Below are 23323 nucleotides of genomic sequence, written 5' to 3' on the forward strand. Positions count from 1 at the left end.
ATGCCACATTACTTGTTTGAAAAATCTCTACAAAGCGGCGCTTTCAAAATTTTGAAATTCTATTTGGTTACATAGATATAGCGAGAAACATGATGAGAAATTGTGAGTTTTTTGCTTCAAATCACTGTATCTAGGGATTTGCTCAAGTTATATTGAAGTTTTAGGTGTTTTATGTGTGAAAATGTCTGAGGAACACAATGGCATAAACATTTTCAAAAGAAAATTACACGAGTTGTGAGAAAAACACAGTTTTAGTTTTAAAGTGAAAATAAAGGATATTTGGCAACACTGTAACCAAAAATAACATTTTTTTCTAGATTCCCTGACTCATTTCCTTTAAAATGCATTTCACCGATTGTAACGCAAGGATATGAATAAAAGTTAAAAATTGATGATTTTTTGTATGGAAAATTTCCATGCACGATTATGACACGTCATACAAATTTTGTCACCAATACACGCCTATGACACGTGTGAGTGCGACTTTTGTTTACATTCATAGTAAAAACTCGCAACATAGTCAACGATTTTCGTAATATTTGAGAGATTAATGCAGAATAGATAGAGGCATCAATTTATAAGTTTCAAGATATTCAATCTCAAACTTTAAAAATCGTTTTTCTCGAAATGGGCTAAATGGCGCTTGTCATAAGATAGCACAACAGCGACGAGCTGTGATGTGTGAACTTTCAACATTGGGAAACGGTCGAACGCTATTTGCTCTAGTGTTTACCAATATACCAAATATCTGTCTGTTATCTGTGGATATGCTCACATTTTCCCCCACATAAATCAGTTGGGATGGGCCCGGAAATGCAACATGCACTAATCAGTTCCACTACTGTATCAACTATTCCACTATCAATTATTGAAGATCTCCGATGGACGTGTGATGCAAAACTATGATTTCATAAACTCGGAGGGAACTGATTGCGAAAACTGGTCGTGGCCGCTCTGTTATAAAGGAGCTCAACGATGACCGATGACCGTATAGGCTCTGCCTGCTAATGTGGGCTAGGCATCGATGTTGGATAGAAGACGCATTGATCTGCCAGCAAGTGCTCGCAAATCTTATTGTCAGTGCTGATTACGCTTTTCCATCGGGTGGATCTGATGGAAGCGGAAATATTCCGAAGACAATTTGACAAGCTGATGTTGTGAGGATGTAATTGAATTTGAGTGTAAATCAGTGAATTTTTCTCCCTACGTAGGAGGTTGTGCGTTTCGTTCAAAGTCGTGTGTCGGTTAGTAAGCGAATCGTGTTTTAATTCTAGTAATAGCATAATTTTGAGACTGTATTGTTCGGCATTGGAATGGGAATTTTAATAAACTTATAGTGTCTTTTTTACTTTTTTTTAACGACTTACAATTAGCTAAAGATTACTGAGTAGGGAAAGTTGTGAAAATTTAGAGCCATAGTACTCAAGTGAGAGCAAGGATGTGAAATATACAGATCGGAAAACAACAAGCAGGGGGATAATTAGTAACAGGCTTAAAATCTGACGGGCTAATCTTTTGTCTTCTGCTGGCAGGAGTCGAGCTTAGGCAGCATAACTACTGTATTTATAAATACATGCTAACCCTCCGTCTGTGGCAGTAGTGCACTGAGGGCACCGCCACTGCGGCGAAATCGTCTATAAACATTAGCGGTTACATACTCGATTTGTGAGCCAGAAACACGACTTCTGGGGGGGGGGGGTGTTGATTATATCAATTCGAATAAGTATTTCTAATAACTAAAAGAATTAAGGATATTTAATGGTAAATAAAAAAATATTTTTTTTTTTCAAACATGCTTATGTGATTCTGATCAGTTTTGATTACCGTTTTATGTTCGTAAGGGAATCGCTCTGAAATATGTATCCATCATTAAATTTTCTATTTCTATTAGCCATGATTTGCCGATAATGAGCTAACCATTAATACGAATGGTACATATTTGTCTATAATCAGCGTGTGATGCAAAGTCTCCGCCGTCCGTCGTCTGTCGATTGTGAAGCAAAGTTGAACAACATCCTGAATGAGAAATTGTTTTGATACTACTGTCGGGAATCCGGTAGTGTGTATGTAATTGATTGTAGCCACGCGCTAGAAACAAATGAGTAAACTATTTACCATTAGTTTAATAATGTAAACTTCTAAGCCAAAGCGTCTCACCGTCTGAACTACTAACAGTAACTATAGAGCCGCCATATTAAACGTTATCAATAGGGATTATTAATTAGCTTTCAACGATAAGGCGGTAGCATTTCCCCGCTCCTCTTTCTCTGTCTGTCTGTCTGTCTCTCTCTCTCTCTCTCTCTCTCTCTCTCTCTCTCTCTTTTTCGTATACGTTTGTCTTGTTTCCTATTTTGCAGAATGATTTTGAGATTAATTTCTCAACAGACGTTATACTCAAAGAGCCTTCAGACAAATGACCTATGACCGGTTGAGAAAACATTGAACATATATGAGGAAAGTGAAATGTGGTTAATCAGCTTTTGTTTTCGAGAAATGACTACCACGATTCTGAATGTTTGAACTGTTATTTGTGGAGGATCTGTAAATACAAGTGTCTTCGGTTGGTGGACCGGGTTTTGTTTTCTACCAATAAAATTTGTTTCAATCATTCAAATGCCAAGATCTAAATGCCATTTGAAAAGTTGACCAAAAAGCTATCGATCCGCCGTAGATAGTGTATTGATACTATTTAAATCAAAATTAAGAGAAATTTTCTGAACATTCGAACCAACAAATTTCTAAATTAAGTTTTATTTGTTATGTTTTTAATTCATCTCGTCAGTAACTAGCAAATTTCTGTTCTGGTTGTGGGCCACCAAGGAAATTATGAAGCAAAACTAATGCAGATTCATAGTGTAAGCAAAGAGAACAGACATACAAGCTAGAACAAACTTTCCCAAAATACCTGTGTCAACATTTAAATGAAAATAAGTCGAAAATCACCTTCGCATTCTTGAATCACAATTGAATCCAAGTTTGTTTCCCAGAAGTTTGTACACTAGGCCCTTAAAGCGTTTGCTAGCAGACCGGAGGGCCGTCTAAGAGCACAATGCCACTGGCTAGTGGCATTTCAAATCGACAGTTTCATTTCTTACACACATTAAAAATGAGATTGGAGCAGTCTCACTCGAAGGGTAGATACTGTACTGTATTCCAAGCAGAAACCTTCGCGATTATGTGCGGGGCAATCGGCAATACAATCGGCCGTCCAACAGAGCTTGTCCGGCAAAGTTATAAACTTCTGCTCCGATAGTAAGGCTGCAATCAATACCCTTAATTCGGACAAATCACGGTCCAAGCTAGTGATCGCATGCCGATCCTAAAGCGACGATTTGGCTAGGGCAGATACTCGTTGGTCCTGAGCCCGCCCTGCCAATTTCGACAAGTTGGATAAGAGAAAAAACGGACCTGGGCTTCGTCCGAGCACCACAATTACTGGAGAAATCCACAAACGTGTCGCCAAACAAAAGCGTTCCCAGAACAACCGTGCCCTGTTATTTCGAAAAATCTCCTACATTTTTCGAAACTTCACTGCGGCATTCTGACCAGCGCTTTAGCTTGCCACTGGAAACTCAATTATCACATGACAACTATTCAGTCTTTTAATGTGATCTTCGTGAATCCGACTACGAAACTATGCAACTGCCCAGCAGTTGCGATTTCGAATTTTCGGCCGTCTTTACATAGACAACACCGTGTTTGGACGACTGGAACTCAGAGACATACTAAAGTTTCTTATCCAAGGTGATACAGAGCTTTAGGCTTTATGGCAGGCGATTTGAACTACTTAGGTATGAGTTATACTTAAACACGAAATAATTGCGACACATTCAACAGGGCATAACTTTTTTACCATTGGGTAAAAATCAACCAAATTTTACACACCTTCTCATTGATGTGTATTGTTTACATGCTGTCAAACTCGAAGTCGTGTTACTCGATACAACGAAAATGGAGGTTAATCAACGCGAGTCGAGAGAACAAATTCTTTCCAAACACCTGGAATTTCCTGACCTGTCGCACCGGCAGTTGGGGAAAATGTTGAACATTCACCATTCAACTGTCTCCAGAGTGTGGAAGCGGTTCCAGGAGCGGTTGACGTTGGACCACGGCAAAGGAGCTGGAAGAAAACCGGGACCGGAGAACAAAAAGACGGAGAGAAAGGTGAAGCGGATGATTAAAGCAAATCCCAACGTCTCAAGCCATGATTTGGCTAAAAAGATCGGCATGTCGCAGAGCTACGTCCAGAATGCAAAGAAGAGAGCTGGACTACATAAATACAAGGTACAGAACTTCCCAAACCACGATAAGCGGCAACAATCGACGGCTAAAACTCGGGCACGGAAGCTCTACGAGAAGATGCTGACAAAATATGGCTGTTGTGTGATGGACGATGAAATGTATATAAAAGCCGATTTTAAGCAAATTCCGGGGTTGGAGTTTTTCACCGGCAAGAGCAAGTTCTATGTGAACGACAAATTTAAGAAGAAGAAAATGTCGAAGTTCGCCTCCAAATATCTCATTTGGCAGGCCATCTGCTCTTGCGGACTGAGGAGTGAGCCTTTCGTTGCAAAGGGTACAGTAAATGGCGAGGTCTACAAATCTGAGTGCCTCGAGAAGCGCCTTTTGCCGTTCTTGCAACAGCTCGACGAAGCTCCGCTATTTTGGCCACATTTGGCATCTTGCCACTATTCTAAAAGTGTCCTGGAGTGGTATAAGGCCAATTCTGTCTATTTTGTTCCAAAGGACATGAATCCGCTGTCCGGAGCTGTGCCCGGTGGAGCAGTACTAGGCAATGATGAAGCGGGAGCTTCGGAAGAGCAAGAAGACAGTCAAAGACGAGAAGGACATGTTAAGAAAATGGGAAAAAACTGAGAAACTGGTACCGGATGACACTGTAAAGACTTTGATGGAGGGCATCAAGCGAAAATGAGTTCAATTTTACTTTTTACTATTTACTCAAGGCTCCATCGATTAACTTTTCATTTGATTTTTGAAGTAAATATATGTATAAAACTACCCCAAAATTTTGGTTTGATTTCAAACATTTTAAGAAAATTGGCATGACATTTTCGGTGTCGCAATAATTTCGTGTTCGCCCTTTACCTGTTGTATGTTTTTGCACTGTTATTTTTCCCACCCTTCCGATTATACTTCCTCCCTCCTCCTTCTTTCCTTTCGCTTAGGAAATGATGAGAAGGCACGGCCATGCACAAATCCCCGACTACAAATGGAGAACTTGCCATTTTAGCCAATATATTCTGATTCCTGATTCCAGGGCCTTCTTATCGAGTTTGATGGATTTGATGGCTTGTAGCAGGACTTCGACCGCTTATTTGCTGCTTGACGTGGTTCAAATTCTGAAATTAACTAGAAAACATCAAAAATATATGAACTGTAAATAAATACACTTGAATATACCAAATCTATGACTATGGCTATGAACTTGAAAAATAACTTTAACAGCCTTCATTACAGCCGGTTGAATCCCCTAAAAAGATCTCAAAATTGTGCTTAGTTTATGATGCGCATTATCTATTATTAAAGTTACACTATATAACCACAAATTTAATTTAACAATTACATATTACCAGAATAGTATTTTCCCAATTATTTCCCAAGTATCTGAGTTCTTACGGATGTTTTAAAACAATTCCAGCTCGAAATTACGCACAGCCGCTTCAGAGGTACCGAAGAGTTTGCAAGCAGAGACACTTTTCAAAAGAAGAAAACAAACACGATAATTAGCAAAGAGATTAGATTATAGATTGTTGATTCGAATACATATAGATAAAACAGGTAATAGCCGAAATAACCTAACAGGTGTGGCTTTAGTCTTGATTAGCCAAAAGAACTAATTAATCATTTGTTTATTTGGTTTGCTACCTTAATATGTTTTTTCTAGTGATTCTTTGAGTTTTGATTGTTTGTTGTTTAATATATTCAATAAGTAAAATTATCATAATTTTAAATTTAAATGAGATCCTTCTCAACTATTAGCATATTCTTATCTTTAAAAAACAGTGTGTTTCGGTCGGGAAAATGACATTTGGGAAAATAAGATTTTTATAGAAAGACAACAATCGTCTCCATTGTACACATGTACTCAATTGACAAAATAATGAGAAATATTTAAGAGATACAGGGTCGAGCATTTTTCTACGTCAGTGCCCCGATTACGCGCGACTGGTGGTGTCTCGTCGCAGTCTACTTAGTCTAGTCTCCAGCGGTCAATCTAGCTTACGCTGACGAAGAGTTCCCTGGCGAAAGAAATTCTCCCAATACCGATTCTTCTTTGGTTTTCGCAATATTTCTATCAGAACAACCGGTCGGGTGCCGTGGTTGGTCTACCAATTCCGGATAGAGCATGGCGTCCGGTTCGCTGGCGTTTCGACGACCCATGCTCGGTGCTCTGTTGCAGTCTACTCGACTAGTTCTCTGCGGTGGATCTAGCTTATTCCTGCGGAGACTTCGCTGGTGGTGATTGCTCTCCCGGAATCGTTACTCGACGTTCATCACGCCGTTTCCTCTGTAAGACGGTCATGATCTACATCATAACTCTATTGACTGCTTTCCACGTCTTTACATCGCTTGTCATTTTGTAGGATAAATTATCTGGGTTGATGCCCGATTCTCCCATTTTAAGTAGCTCCTTCGCTTCAAATCTCAGACATTCGAAGACCACATGCTCCGGTGTCTCCTCGGAAACAATGGTGACGTTGCGTATCCGAACCGATGAAGACACTTTCTGAAGGTCATCTCGCCATGCTTTCTATTGACCCACGTCGACAGGTTTGGATGAGCCGGTAGATCCATTTTCCTTTCTCCATATTGAACCATTCATGCTGCCACGTCACCATCGAATCGATTCGCATCATCTTCCTTACTTTTCTGGCGTTTCATTGATTGTAGCACTTGATATCCTCCTCATCTCGGCGATACCGCATACTTCCTCCTGTACGCAATCGTACGACCGCCAGCCGTAACGTCCTGTTCAGCTTTTCGAGGTTCTGCAAGCACCGCACCCCAGGTTGGAACCCCATATCGCAGTATCGATGACGAAACACTAGATAACAGACCGACTTTTCGCAGTTGTAATCAACATGGTTGTTAAAGCTTAACCGGTCGTCGATTGTTACTCCCAATTGCTTGAGTGCACACTTCGTTGTAATCACGTGCCCTTCGACGGTGATCTGTATACGCTGAACCGTATTGCAGTTATTGACCAACAACACATCCGTCTTGTGGGGAGCTATTTGTGGCTTAACCCCTTTCATCCAGCTGTCTCCGTCACCGACACCTCCAGTTCTCCAAGAGTCTCACCCATCACCGTTAGTGACACATCGTCCGCGATACGCACGATTTTCACTTTCCCGGGTAGCTGCAGTGTTAAGACCCCATCGTACATCCCGTTCCAAACAGTTGGACCGACAATGGGAGAAACACCGGTGCGAGTCGCATGGACTTCTGCCCTTCGTTCGTCTGGTACAGCTGTACTCTACTCTGGATGTAGTTCTGGCTCATTATTCTGTGCAACGCTGCGGCATTGGCCTATACGAGGCTCGATAGCCAGCTGACTTTGGCAGCAACACCAGCTTCTGTACCTTCTACATTTCGTGGAAATTGCCAACATCTAAAGACCTCAGCGGTAGCATCATGAACATGTCACGATCGCAGCTTTCAGCGCCACGTTTGGTATTACAACCGGACCGGGGGCTTGCTTTGATTTTAGTCGCATCGGCCCTTCTCTGAGCTTGTCATTAGTAGCTGGCCACTCGGCTGTGTTTGCTCCTTCTTCTTCGCCGTACGGTTTCGGTGACCAGGTAGTTGGATCGTGCTTCGGGAAGAGACCCTCAACGATTATCTTTTGCTTACCCGAGAATATTTCAGCTGGTGTCGACGGGCCCTCATCTTCGTTATGACAACTCAGTATGTGTTCTCGGGGGATTGGCGTCTACTTCTCAGCACAGTCTACATTTTTTTTGGTTCAGTGTATTCCTACCGATTAATTGTTTACATAAATCGCTCCAACTATTTTTACTTTTTGACGAAATCTGTGAAGTTTTTATCGTTGTTTATTGTGTTAATCGATCGAGAATTTTGTTTTTAACATTGTTATTGTGCAGTGTGAAAGTGTCTCCTGTTTACTTTTGTGTTGCGAAAAAAAAACAGCGAAGAACGCAATTGAGTGAACTTCTGTGACTTAACCACCAAAACTTTCCACTGAATGCAGCGCCATCTATTTTTTATTGTTCGCATTCTCAGATCGGCACGCATTATGGCAAGTGCATACGATCACTGCGCAAAAACCGTCAAATAGGATGACGACTTCATCGAATGTATGGGATTTCGCAAAAATGTGGTGCATATGTGCGGTAAACAACTCAACAAGCTGTTTTTGAAAAAAACTTGCGGAAAACCCAAATTTATTTTGGATGTGCAATGAATGTGTCAAGCTGATGAAGTTTGCTCGCTTTCGCGACACCGTTTCTTCACTTGGATGTGTTATCGCTGCTATCGCTGGGAAAACGGATGACGTCTGTGCTGAACCGAGTTATCCAAAAATAACCAGCAAATTTCGCACCTCGCTAGAAAGGTTTCAACATCTACTCCAGTCCGGCCAAACTTCGGTACCTCTCGATCACCTCAGAAACGTCATCGCGAGGATGACCCTGATCCGAGCAATATTCTTGTTGGTGGTCGAAAGCTAGTCGATAATAGCAACATTGTTACGGTTCCACCTCCCGTGCCGTTGCTCTGGATGTATCTTTCCCGCTTTCATCCTAGCGTTAGCAAAGAGACTATCGAAAAAATGTCTAAAGAAGGACTAAATTGTAACGAGGAGATAAAGGTTATTCCGCTTGTTAAAAAAGGCATAGACGTCAGTACTTTGAACTTCATATCCTTCAAAGTTGGAGTTCACCCAAAGTACCGTGATGCAGCTCTTAACCCTGACACATGGCCGCAAGGCATACTGTTCAGGGAATTTGAAGACAGCCGTACCCAGAACATTTGGAGCCTGCCGTCTGATTTTCCACCGCCTCCAGAAGAAGCATGTACTTCTCTAATGCAACCCGGCCCATCAATGGTCCTGCAGAGGACTCCGCAACGATTGGTTATGCCACTATATCAAGCTACACCGCCCTTGTGAAGGAGTATCGATGCCGATCGCATACTGGGATGCAACGCAGTTGGTACTATGGAACCCCTTGATTCCCCCTCCCCCCTACAGTCGAGCTCTTACCACTAGCGTTCAGCAGTCGTCCCGGTCCTGTATGTGGGGGTGGAGAAAGGGTCTTCCAAGCCGCCTTTCTCGGCAAGTATTATACAAATTGTAACGATACAACGGTTGAATCGATTCACGCTTCTAGCTCATCGTACGACTCTCGCCGTAAGCTGCTACCACCCCGTTCCTGCTCTCCGCATTCCGCCATCGGGTTTCAACGCATACTGCGACGCACCGCAATTGGCACTATGGAAGCCCTCGATCCCCGCGCCACAGTCGAGCACTTGCAGCCAGCGATCATCAGTCGTCCCGGTCCTGTGTGTGGGATGGGTGAAAGGGTCTTCCAACTTGCCGCAAATGACAAGTATACATCTGTTCCGAAGACTTCAAGCGCCGATGCATTCTTCGCTTGCAGTTTTTTGCCTTTTGCTCCGACATCATGTTATCAGATGCCAACCATTTCTCTCGACGACGACGATAGTCGTATTTTGGGGCGCGACGCAGTTGATTCGGGATGCCTCGAATCCCTCACCACAGTCGACCAAGCGACCGTGAACCGTTCCGATACTGTTCGCGGGATTGACGAAAGGATCTTCCTACACGGCAACATGGCTTCGCTCTCTGCTGTACCTGATCCGTCCTCCAACAACATCGAGGTTTACTACCAGAATGTTGGTGGTTTGCTCGCGACCACGGGTTGCTGTTACGACGTTATCGCCTTGACCGAGACGTGGATCGACAGCCGTACTCTGTATCGCCAAGTATTTGGTTCAACATTCGATGTCTACCACTGTGACCGCAATGCCCTCAACAGCCACAAGACATCAGGCGGTGGTTTGCTTATCGCCATTCGCCGTGGTATAAAAGCCCGAGTGATCAACGATGACCGGTGGGCGAGCTCCGAGCTCCGAGTTCCTGTGTGTTGTGTATTTTCCACCTGACAGAATTCGTGATTCCAGCCTGATCGATGTACATCTTTCCTCCGTTTCTTTTATCGCCTCGATCGCCGCCCCGTCTGATGATATTGTTATACTGGGCGACTTCAACTTACCTGGCTTGACGTGGTGCCAAGCAAGTAATGGTTTTCTACGATTGGATATCGAAAAATCTACGCTTATTAACAATGTCAGTTGTATTTTGGACAACTACAGCAGTGCACCTCTTCGGCAAATTAATAATGTCACCAACGAGAATAGACGCACATTGGACTACGCTCGACAGGGCTGCATCGAACATGTAGCTCAGGTGAGCTGAACTTTCTTCCGTGCTCATTTGCCACACCATCGACTACATTATGGAAGGTTGCCTTGTACTAGCCAACGCAGCTTATACCAACCGTCGCGACAACCGAACTACCGTTACCTGCATGTATCTGTTCTGGAAAATACCCGTTTCAAACTGTACTAGAATCGCACTGTTCCCACGGACCAATTCCTACACCACAACTGCCCAGATACACTGGTCTATGACAAGGGTTGACGCCAAGTCGCCGTAATCTACGTCACGCTTCTGCTGGATGACGCAAAACATTGCCAGATAACACCGATTGACCGTAGAGTTGAAGCGAAGACTACATATTAAGAAGACTGATATCTCTTTCCTTCCCCCATTCAAACGAGAAGCGACAGAGATTACAGCGCCTCCAAAGACTAACAGACATAACACTATGAAGGGATTCCCTCAAAATACACCGATCCGGCAATTTTCTCAGAACACTAGCTCCACCTTTTATTCACGGTCCCAAACACTCATGTGCTGGTGGGTTACCCCTCAGGTTTGGGAACGATTTTTCACTAGTGGTCTATCCCCCATATGCTTGTGCATATGTCAGTGGCGCCATAATTGCAAATGTGGCCACAATCCCAACTGCAAATATATTTGAAATGACCGTTAAAGCGAGCGAAGCATTGTTTTCGAGTGTTATGTCTGTTAGTCTGTGGCGCCTCTATTGAAAGAACCCTCTAAGAACGGTTGGTTTCAAAATCGTCCAATGACGGACGTTCGTTGGACCAATTTGGACAACGTCCAAATAACCGTTCAACGAACGTCCATCGTTGGACCCGTGTTGAACGATTTTGAAACAAATTTTTGGACGTCTCAGTGGGAAGGTAGGAAGCTTAATGTAATAGTGTCTTTGTGTGTGTGCAGCACTATGGGAAGTACCACCTTTACCCACAAGTGGCGTTGCTGTTACTGTCTCCAGATTCTGGACAGAGTTGCTAGTCTTCTTGATGTGCAGTCTTCGGTTGAAGGAAATGTGAATGTTGGATGAGGTTCCGAGAATTCGTCCTGTTGGGCTATCAATGACAGGAGACGTTCCGAGGAAGCTGAGGTGCTTACGGAGCTGAAGTTGGAGAAGGAGCTGGCTGATATCCAGATATCATCCGAGAGACTCTGTGGCAGGACGATATATCGGTTCCAAAGGAATAGCGGAGCAAAGTTTTAATGTGTTTTGTGTTAAATTTTAAAATGTTTGTATTATGTATCTTGTATTTGTTAACTTTGACCAAATAAATGTTTGTAATTTCGCAAAAAACGCAATAAGCTTCTATGATCAATTTGTATGAAAATCACTGGAATTATGACCTTCGAATTATCTGTCAAAAATTAATTCGTAGTCCAAATAAACGGAAATCTTGCAAAAATGTCCATGATGTATCAAAAAATACGAGAAAAACACTCATATACATTCCGCGTAATTTTACTGTGAACGTACCATTTGAGCCAATATATTCTGCTTCCTGATTTCTGATCGTTCATATTTGGACCGTCGTAAACAATGCAAACAATGCAATGGTCTCTTGCTAGCAAATCTGAGATCAATCCAACCCTAGTAAATGGAGTAGTGTATTTTATTGTGATTAGACATAAACTAACTACAACACAGTTAAATTTACCCTATTGAAACATCTTCTATATTTTGGTTATATAAACCCAAGAGTTTATAAAATTCGTTTACGTTTAATTTGCAGTTTCACTGTCACAAAAACAATATTCATTTGAACTAGTTTTTTGTATGCTTTGAAATTATTTACAAACACGGTAAAAAGAATATTCCTAGTCAAATTTCGCGGTGTCATTTTCCATGTTAGATTATGTTTTTCACGGCCATTATGTACTAAAACCACTGAAGTGCGTTTAAAATTTTCCGCAAAGTTGAAAGCTGCGAGGTATAAAAATAAATCACCGCATGCTGCCAGTGTAAACCATATTTTTCTGCTTACCATTCCGATATGATTTGCCGGTGACCAGTACTATCCAGTTATAGATTGTCAATCTGTCATTTCCTTGCGTTCTCTCATATGGCTGCTGGTCGGTTGCTATTTCGTAAATAAATGTGTGATGGATTGACGGTCATTTCTGTAATGTAGATATTATTTTTAAGTTACCGTGCTTATCCATCCGAAATCCAACAAATATCACAGTTTATTTAAAAAATATGTTGAAGGATAATTGACGACGTAAATCCATTAGGACATTAAATGCTCTATTGTGACATCTATTACAACTTCTTTCGGATACATATAAAGCATTAATATTTCACGTATAGAAATTATTTCTCTTTTCTGTCCAATTTTCATAACAATGTCGTACCAAACAGTTACATTGGTCTCCTCCTTAAGGCGCCGAGTCTTACGAGTCCCGTCGGAGTAGATTGAAATTGCAGTTTATTTACTATCCTGAAAATAATTTTGAAATTGCATGCATGAAGTTTTGCTTATGTTATTGTTGAACCATTTTCTCTTCCTCTATCAGCAGTGCCAGACATCCTGAAACGAACAAAACGGAAAGCTTGACAGAATGTTAGCTTCCATAAAAGGTAGGACCCATAACTCCGTACGGTTACGGTTAATGCATGATCTAAATGTTTGTGAGAAGACCACTGTTAATTACGTCGAGGCAGCTCGTTCGTATAACGTGGCATTGTACTGCATCCAACTATCACCCTCGTCATCATTCCTATCTCTGGAGGAGATACCGCATCGGGTGAAATTTTAGTCAGTCGTGTTGCTATTTATCACTAAGAATTTTACTTTTTCATCAAATAATGGTATTAAACTAATTATGGGAAATGTGCAATAGCCCGTATTCGGGCCCATACGGTACAGCATGCAAACCTTATCAGCGATTGTTCTCTGCAGTTGCAACCAACAGTTTACCTAACTAATCAAACGGTCGGGCAACATACTTCTAACCAGGGACCAAACTTTAATCTCCCTCATTCACCAACGTGGACCAAAAAATCTACACTTATCCAACTAATCCGTGGTTCCGTGGTGTCGCTCCCAAAACCTGATGTTGCGAACGCTAAAATGTGCCCTCAATTTCATTGCAGTCAGCCTCCTCGAGAGCCGTACGATCTGGAGGAACCCTCAGCCGAGCGGCCAGGACAGGTACGATTCGCCAAAGGTCTGGAGAAACGGTCAACCGCCGACAGCCTATACGAAGCTCATTGAGGAGAACAACATGGTTGCCGGACCGGTCGGTAACTTCCACTCCGGACTGCGGAATGATCCGCTGGTGCGGGAGATGCGTCGGGTACGCGAGGAGAACGCCCGACGCTACAAGGAGGACTACTCGCACGTGTTCCGGTGAGTGTTTTTAACTATAGTGAAAATTTTTGGTTTGAGGTAGATGCGTAATACTGTAGCAGGACCGTCACTGGAAACGTTGTTTAACCCTCCTATATCAACATTTTGAGGATCTATTAAACTATTCAGACGTGGTTTTGTGTTGAATTTGACTAGACGCTTAACCAATACTAGGTCACTTGAGAAGTTCATCTCACTTTTCTTGTTTTGTAGCACTGTATAATAATTGTTCGAATTATGCAAGAAGTTGTCACTAAAATTTCAATTTCTGTAAGGCTCATATTTAACTGGAGTCAGATAAATATTGATGTCGCCTCATTCCTTTTACAAGATCGTATTTCTCTCTATTAATGTTAAAATCTCTCTCGCACTCTCTCTCCAAATTGTAAAATGATGGTTACTAGAGTATTACACGCTATCGAATTTTCTACTGATTTTATAGTAAAAATACAGCTCAGCAAACTTACTTACAAAGTAAATAACGATTTTTATCAACTCTCCAGGAGCAAATCGCGCTGGGACTTCGTGCGACTATCGTTCGTCATAATGGGAATTGAGTTCGTCTACTCCGCGGAAACGGCATTCGTTTCACCGATCCTGCTCGGAATTGGTGTCGAGCATCAGCTGATGACCTTGGTGTGGGCCATCTCACCACTAGTCGGATTCTTCCTCGCACCCATCCTTGGAACCATAAGTGACCGCTGCCAATCGAGACTAGGTCGGAGGAGACCAGTTCTGTTGGGTCTGTCGTTTAGTATGATTATTGGTAGGTTGTATAATATAGAAAGCTTCGATTCCGAATAACAAATTTATTCATTTCAGGCTGCATCTTAGTTCCGTACGGTGAAAACGTTGGCCAGCTGCTTGGTGATTTGGGAGAAGTCCTCCCGGAAACACCAACCAATCTGTCCCATGTGCTGGAGTCCAATTTAACGGATTTGTTGTCGTACAAATTCTATCGAATTGAAGAAGAAATAGGCGAACACGAAATGAACTACAAATGGGCGATTTTCTTCACCATCCTTGGAACGTTGCTGTTGGATTTCAGTGCTGATACAAGCCAAATGCCTGCTCGTGCCTATTTGCTAGATGTTTGTCTACCAGGTAAGAGTGAAACAATAATATCGACGAGATTACGTTTAAACCTTATTTCTTTTATGTCCACAGAACAACACGGTCGTGCTTGCAGCACCTTCTCCATCATGGCCGGTATCGGAGGCAGCTTAGGATATGCCCTCGGCGGTTTCAACTGGGATGGTACCTCCTTCGGGGAGTATCTCGGCGGAAGTATCAAAACAGTGTTCACCATGGTCGGGGTTATTTTCCTGATCTGTTTACTGCTCACTGCCACCAGTTTCCGGGAGATACCGCTACCGGTGATGGAAAAGGACGAACTGTTGAAACCGCTAACGGAGTTCGCCATCAAACAAGAGCGAGCCAAGATGAATGATAAAATTTTCTACGTCAAAGACGTCAGTAAAACGTTTGCCTTGCAACTTCAGACGATCGACAACAAAGAGCAACCAGCTCCTCAAATGATTACCAATGCTTTGACGGAGATTGAAAAGGGTGCCGTGGAACCAGATATCGATGATGACTCCGACTCGGACGATGAGGAGAGTTCGATGAGTTTAAAGGATTTCCTGAAGAGTGTCTTCTTCATGCCGAAATCAATTGCGATTCTCTGTCTGACGAATTTGTTATGCTGGATGGGCCATTTGAGTTTTTGTTTGTACTTTACCGATTTCGTTGGCGAAGAAGTATTCAAGGGAAACCCTGCTGCTGCTTCAGTATCTGAAGATTATCAGCTGTACTTGGAGGGAGTACGCTACGGATGCTACGGTTTGGCGATTTACTCGTTGGCCTGTTCGTGCTACTCGTTCACGATCGAGAAGCTGATCAAAATCCTTCGAGCCCGAATCGTATATTGCGGTGGCTTACTACTGGATTCGGTGGGTATGATATTGATGGCAGTATTCCCAAACAAGGTGACTGTCTTCGTCTTCAGTGCTACCGGCGGAATTGTTTATGCGCTACTATTCACAATGCCTTTCCTGCTACTTGGGCAGTACCACGCTAAGGGACAGGTGAGTTAGTTGTTTCGGACGATTTCTATCTTAGATAATGATCACTTCATTTCAGTTCAAATCTAACAAATCGGGTAAAGCACAAGAACCGGAGAAGAAGCGCGGCCTGGCGACCGATATCGCTGTGGTTGGAGGAATGATTTTCGTGGCGCAGATTATCGTTTCACTTGGACTCGGTTCGTTTATCTCGTGGCTCGGGTCGACAACGGCCGTTATCTACGCTGCCGGAATGTGCAGTTTCCTGGCAGCTATCTCGTCAACGCAGGTGGTTTACATGGACTTGTAAAGATCGTGGAAATTCAAATCTCACCAGCAGTAGCGGACTTCAGATTCCACTTATGATTTGTTATCATTTCTACTCATGTTATGCTATATTATCGCTACATACTGTAATAGTCTATAATACATTTTAGATTCATTGAAATGTAATGTGATACTTAAAACAGATATGTTAATTAGGTTAAGTTCAAGGTCACCTCGTTAGGTTTATAAATGGAATGCTTTTGATATCTTTCGTCCAGTTTCTTTTATTGCTTGAGAAATATACAGGACTCACGGACTCACTAAATTCGTCTTCAACACTCTCCACAAATGTCATTAAAGTTTTTATGGTTACCCATCGTCTTTATTTTGGACATATCTTTAAATTCAACGAATTTTACAGTAGTGGTTTATTGTACTTCAAATGTCCTTCATTTTAGTCTGTCATGTCTAGGCCGAGATCCAATTTTCCCTCAGTCCCTCTGATCTCCCGACATTTTTTATTTACATTTGACGTGCAAATTCTACTATCCCGCCTTTTTCGATTTTGCGCTTGTTACTTGTCTTTCATCGTACTATCTGTGCACAGATTTGCAATTAAAGTGTTCGTTAAAATGTTGTTTAAAATGTTTAAAACGACCTTGTAAAAGTGATTGCAATTATTGGTGTTGTTTGCTGCCGGATGGACCCTCGCACTTGCGTGTACTTTAAAATTCCGCGCTCTAATACATCCTACGATGCGCTTGGCTCTCCATCTGCAGGCGAATAGCGAAAAGTGTGTTTTGCATTGGAAAAGAGCATTGACATTTGGTTGCCAGAATATTCAGTTAACCCTTAAATGCGCAATGTTGTTTTAAAACAACATTGCGAAAACCATCTTAAAATTATCAGAGTAACGTATTAATGCTGAGACAATTTTAAGAAAATTTGAAAAAAAAAATGCTTTGCGCCTTTAAGGGTTAACGGGATCGCGGTGATTGCGGATCGAGTTTCCATTGCTCTTATATTCTCGGTACTCTGTGATCTTTACTAGAGAGACATGTTGTTTAGTCCTGCCGAAAACTCTTTCTGGTTCTGCGATGATTGTGCTTGCAGATTCAACAAGTAGGTGCTGCAATGTCTGGGTCGTGGATACCATTATATAGTGTGAAACAGTAGATAATATGAACCTAGCACCTGAACGCGATCGTCGAGAATCGCATTGACACTCATTCACGGCTAAATCCGATCATGTAGCGAGAAATCCGTTCAGTAGGTGATCCGACCCAATCAGTAGAAGAAATCATTCGTATGCCTCGTAATTAGTGACATACCCTAAACGTTTTCTGGGGTTCGTTTCCTTTCGAGTCGAATTTACCAACAAGAAGTAGTGGATTCTGGGTCCATTTGACTGACTTGTAAATTTGGTCTTCGACCAGCAATGGTAAGCACTGGTGGCTCCAGGGGGAGGCACTAGGGGGCATGTGCCCACCCTATTCAACCGGAAAGTTATTTAGTAGAAATGCATGTATACGCAAATCTTTCGTGAATACTTCTTTTGTGAGTCATTATAACCCTAGAACGTTGCACTTGCGTTTTCCACCCTAAAACGTTGCACTGGGGTACAAATGAACAAAAATTTTCGCAGGTAAAAATGCAATGAACAAAGAAATGTATAATTCAAACATCATTTTCTTCGTTTTTTAATTGCGAAAAGTGTGTGAGTGAAAGTACGAAATTTATTGAATCAACGATACATAAATTGGTTTGAATGAAAAAAGAAGTGAAAAAATCGCGGTTTTTTTTCCTTCGTTTATTTGAAATGGACTTTTTTAACCATTGGTCATTCGAGTCCATTTAGTATGCTCAGAATTACATTGCATTTGTTACGTGGCATGTTTTCTCCTAACCGTAATTCAAATATCATTGTAAATTTTAATATTCTTGAGAAATTTCAATACCTTTTGGGCCCTATATTTATCATCTGCTAAAGCTTCACGTAAATTTGATGGTATTTCAGTAGCGGGGGGGGGGGGGATTTGGGGACAACCCAAATAAAATCAAAGAAAACCCCCAGTCCGGATGCAATACCAACCGTGGCGAAAAAGCTGCGATCCTGGCATATCCGGACATGTTCAGCATGTTACTGCTGAAGTCTTAAGACTATTGTAATCCACGAAATGAGGAAGGTACAGAAACTGATGTTGCTGCCAAAGTCAGGGAAGTTACCGGGCCATCCAGCCTCGTATAGACCAATGACGCATCGTGGCATAAAAGAATGAGCCAGATCCTGAATAGCTACTTCCAGAGTAGAGCACTGCTGTACCAAACGAACAAAGGGCAGAAGGCAATGCGAGTCGCAGCGGGCATTCTTCAGTGCTCAATTCTCTGTCCAACTCTTTGGAATGGGATGTACGATAGGGTTTTAACATTGCGACTGCCCAGAAAAGTGAAAATCGTGGGTTTCGTGGATGACGTGTCACTAACGGTGATGAGTGAGACACTTGCAGAAATGGAAGTGTCGGTGACGGAGACAATAGATGCGATCGAGAGCTGGATGAACTGGTCAAGCTGCAAATAGCTCGCCACAAGACGGATTTGTTGTTGGACAGCAACTGCAAAGCGGTTCAGCGGATACAGATCACCGTTGAACCACGTTGAGAGAGAGCACCTGCGAAATGCCGGTCCATTATCTAGTGTTTCGTCATCGGTACTACGATATGGGGCTCCTGCTTGGGGTGCGGCGCTGAAAACCAAGTGGAACCGCGAAAAGCTGAACAGGACGCTTCGACTGCAGGCCGTACTAGTTGCGATTGCGTACCGGAGGCAACATGCCTTATCGCCAAGATGATGATCCCCACCCTGACGGAGTATGCTACAAACAATGAAACGCCAGAAACGTGAGGAAGATGATGAGAATCGATTCGATTGTAACGTGACAGCAGGAATGGGACAATACGGAGCTACTTAAAATGGGAGGACCGGACATCAACCCGGATAATGTAGCCTACAGAATGACAAGCGACGTAAAGACGTGGAACGCAGTAAACAGAGATCATGACCGTCTGCGGACAGCGGAATGAACATCAAGCAACGGTTTCGTGAGAGCAATCTCCGCCAGGAAACTCCACGCAGGAATAAGCTAGACCCACCGCCGAGGACTAGTCGAGTAGACTGCAACAGAGCACCGAGTATGAGTCGGAGAAACGCCAGCGAAACGGACGTCACGCTCCATGCGGATTCGCCAGACCGACTACGGCACCCCACCGGTTGTTCCGATAGAAAAATAGCGAAAACCGAAGAAGAATCGATATTGGGAGAACTTTTTTCGCCAGGGAACTCTCCGTCAGCGTAAGCTAGATTAACCGCTGGGGACTAGACTGAGTAGACCGCGACGAGACACCACTAGTCGCGGGTCATGGGCGCACCAGTGCACCGGATAGCCTGCTTCACCAGAATCGCCGAACTGACCTCGGCACCTAGCTGATTAGCTCGATCTCGGGAGAACTTCTCTCGCCGAGGAATTCTCTGTCGGAGTAGGTCAGGTCCATCGTCGGGGACTAGACCGAGTTGTTCGCGAACAATTCGAGGACTGAATGGACCATTACGGAAGTAGTGCTAAATTGCCCAAGAAGAGAACTAAATGGCTTAAAGGAGTTGCGACGCTAAATGGCAACGGTTACGGAGCCAAAGGGCTCAAGAAGTTGTAGTACTGAAGCCCAATAAGAATCGGAGAACTTCTTTCGTATGGGACCTCTCCGTCAGCTTACAGTCAGATTCACCGCCGGGAAGGAGACCGCGTAGACCGCGACGATACACCACCAGTCGCGCCGGGCTCCTGCAAACCGGATGCCCTACTCCACCGGAATCGCCGAACTGACCGCAGCACCTGGCTGGTTGGCTCGAACTTCTCTCGCCGGGGAACTTTTCGTCGGAGTAGGCTAGATCTATCGTCGGGGACTAGACAGAGTAGTTCGCGAACAAGTCGGACGCTCAACGAGGAAGTGGTACTGAATGACATAAGGGAACTGAAGGGCTCAGTAAATTAAACAGTCTGAAGTTTGCCGCCCAGATTGTCATCGTAGGGGAAGAGCATTAATTCTATACCAACGGCTAGCTACCCAAACCCGTTCCCTGAGTTGGTTTTTGAACAGTTTTTTCCTGCTCAGAATGTTTTTGAACATATTTTCATATATATACAAAAAAATTCATAACCCTCCCCCCCCCCCCGAAATTTTTTCATCCTACGCCACTGTTTAAAATACTCTAAAGTATTAACAGCCCTCTGTTTTTTCGTCATTGGCAACTAGAGCAAAAAACTGGTAGATAACAATAAAATTTCACAATATCAGTGAAGTCCAATGGATTTCTAGCTTTAACTTTTTGGTACACGGACAATGTACAGTGGCGCGGACCCGTACGTTGGACCCCTGATCCCATATTTTCTCTCTAGGGCCCTGAAGGTGACAGTCACCTTGAACCGATATCTTTCTGTCAAAATATATTATATAACCAGGGCCGCCGAGCTGGGGAGTGTTGTGGAGGTTTTAGAAGGGGCCCAAAGTATAAATATTGGTATGATTTAATTAGGATAGCTTGCCTAAATTCTAAATGGTAGCATGCTGAAAAACAAATATATGATTTTTGATTTGGTGAAATATCATAAATTCAATCATAAATTATTTCATAAAGTTTATACTGCATGAAAGACTAATCAACTTAAAGCTATGGAAACTCAAAAATGATTTTAACGTGCAGTGGGCAACAATTCAAAAGATCTTGTTTTGTAATTTGTGTACTAAAAAAACTGAAATTTATTTTCTTTTTCATATTTTACTATAAATATCCCATGGATTTTAATCGACCATTTTTAGAAATTCTTAACTATTGTTTAATTCCGGGTTCTTGAAAAATTGATTTTGATTCGTATTTATCTAATAGTTCGAAACTTTGTATTCTGTTGATGGGTTTCAAAATATAGTGGTTAACCACAGACAACAGACATTTAGGCTAGAGCATTTTTTAAAAAAAACCTGTGAAAGCTTTCAAACTGATAAACGTTGAAAATCCGTGTTTCACTATTGCCACCTACGCAACTGTTTGCTACACTTGTTTGACAACTACCCTCCAACTGCACTGCGCCGATCACTGCGCCACCTACAAACGTTTGCCAAACGTGTTTCAGAGTCTGCTCTGCGAAATTTCAGTAGCGGGTATTTACACACGTTTCGAATCGAGCATAAACGTCTGTTATCTGTGGGTTTACTTTTTTGCTTAAATTAAGCGGTTAAAATTGAATCATTAGCCTTATTGCGATTTCTTAACTTTTCAAGCCGGTATGACTTCTATTTCTACTACTTTTTCTGATTTGTCGTAACCGCTAAATGGATCACGAAAGTATCTATTAGAAGGAAGAAAAAACTCAGGAACCTAATTTTAAAGTGCTCAATTGCTCAAATAGGACGCGAGGAACAAATTCTAAATAACTTCACAAATCAAAAATAAACATTATGCTATATTTGTTTCTTAGTGGAGAACAATTTAGATATAAACTATTTTTTCTCCATTAAGGAGAAAACTGCTTTAAACCACCTTTGCGAGTGAAGAGCACAAAACCTATAACTAAATTAGTTAAGGAGTTTGCGTTTCGACTTCGTCTCATCAGAATCCAACACTGACTTAGTGACAGGGACAGGGAATACAGCATAGTTGCATGCTAAGCCAAACCAAGTTTCTATTTCATTAATTCTTATAAGCTTAATCAGAATTTCTTTTCATGCTCAGAATTCTTTTGCTCAGAATCACAAATAGTGTTTTCGTTGCTTGTAGTTAGCTTGTAGTATCCGGCGCTAGCTTAGCTCTGTCACTATGTTAATATCGGATTTTGATGAGACGAAGTCAAAACGCATATTCCATTACTAATTAAGAAAGAACGTGAAAATTTACGAAGAGAACAATTAATAGTAATTTCTCTCGTTCGCTTAAAAAAATATTATTTAAATACGAGATTCCAAAAGTTTTTTTCCATCTTTAAGTAAATTTCTCAATTTAAATAAATTTTTCCATTTTTTGTGGTATTTCGTCATAGAAATAGTATATTCTTCATATAATCTAGAGTTTCTAGTTATTCGAATTGTTTTCTCTTGTTCAATTGTTTCATATCTTAATTTTCTGCATTTTTTGTTGTTTTTTTTTACATTTCATCCAAGTATTTTATTTTTTCGATCATCTTTGATATATTTTGCTTCATATTTTCCTTTCTATAGTTTTACCATTCTTGCTGTTTTTTTACAAATTCATCCATTTTTTTATATTTGTCCCATTTTTTGCGATTAATTTCTTCTATTCATATACTTTTGAATATTTGCGTTTTATCTATCGTTTTATTTGTTCTGTTGCATCCATTTGTTCAATTTATTTCATTAAATTTATTGAACTTATTTCACAAAGTTTGAATCCTTACGATTATTGTTACATTTTTTCATATTTTTCAATAAACCTATTTTATTATATTCTCCATCTGCGCTTTTTCCATATTTTTCATTAAAATCGTTTTTTTTTCTTTTTTTTCGTTTTAATTTTTTTATTTGTTGTGAATTTTTCTATTCTCCATTTATCAGTTGGGGGACGGCATAGCGTAGTTGGTAAATCGACTGCCTTGTACGCAGCTCACCTGGGTTCGATTCCCAGCCCCGCACATAGGGTTGAGGATTTTTCCAAAAGAGATGTATCTAACCCGAAAAGAGGCAGATGACCGAAAGGCTAAAACTTCTATAATAAAAAAATCATCAGTTTTGTAATTTATGCTTATCTTTGGAATAGATTTTTTTCAATATTCATTAATTTTTCTTTATTGTTATGTTCCATTACCATTAGCACTTTCCTATTTTGACTATTTAAACAATTTTAAATTTTATGTTTTCCATTCTCTTCATTTCATCATTTAAACATTTTTCGCATTATTTCATTTTGATATTTTTGTGTGCATGTTTTCTGTTTTCCATTTCATCTAATTTTAAATTTTTTTTAATGAATTTATTTATTATTTTTCCCATTTATTTTTTAGTTTTCTCTTATTTTCTTTTTTTGTAGTATTCCTATTTTTCCCATTTCATCTAACATTTCCATTTTTATCAATTTAAACCGTTTTGATTTCATAAGTTTTTCTATGATTTCAC

General features: G+C 41.4%; 1 protein-coding gene across 4 annotated transcripts in view; it reads left to right on the forward strand.

The window, feature by feature from the left end:
* Nucleotides 1-16419, forward strand: part of LOC131691306 (proton-associated sugar transporter A-like) — a 112033-nt gene extending 95614 nt beyond the window's left edge. For 2 of the 4 annotated variants that reach the window (XM_058977593.1, XM_058977592.1), the window contains 5 exons: nucleotides 13563-13818; nucleotides 14322-14584; nucleotides 14641-14922; nucleotides 14986-15905; nucleotides 15961-16419. In XM_058977593.1, the coding sequence (XP_058833576.1) occupies nucleotides 13694-13818; nucleotides 14322-14584; nucleotides 14641-14922; nucleotides 14986-15905; nucleotides 15961-16191 (1821 nt within the window). In that variant the 5' untranslated portion in view covers nucleotides 13563-13693 and the 3' untranslated portion in view covers nucleotides 16192-16419. Of the gene's footprint in view, nucleotides 1-5659; nucleotides 5800-12982; nucleotides 13047-13562; nucleotides 13819-14321; nucleotides 14585-14640; nucleotides 14923-14985; nucleotides 15906-15960 lie in introns of all 4 variants that reach the window. The other 2 variants (XM_058977594.1, XM_058977591.1) reach the window with 2 other exon arrangements.
* The last annotated feature ends 6904 nt before the right edge of the window (nucleotides 16420-23323 follow it).

The sequence above is a fragment of the Topomyia yanbarensis genome, chromosome 3 (assembly GCF_030247195.1).
Source record: "Topomyia yanbarensis strain Yona2022 chromosome 3, ASM3024719v1, whole genome shotgun sequence".
Taxonomy (NCBI): Eukaryota; Metazoa; Arthropoda; class Insecta; order Diptera; family Culicidae; genus Topomyia; species Topomyia yanbarensis.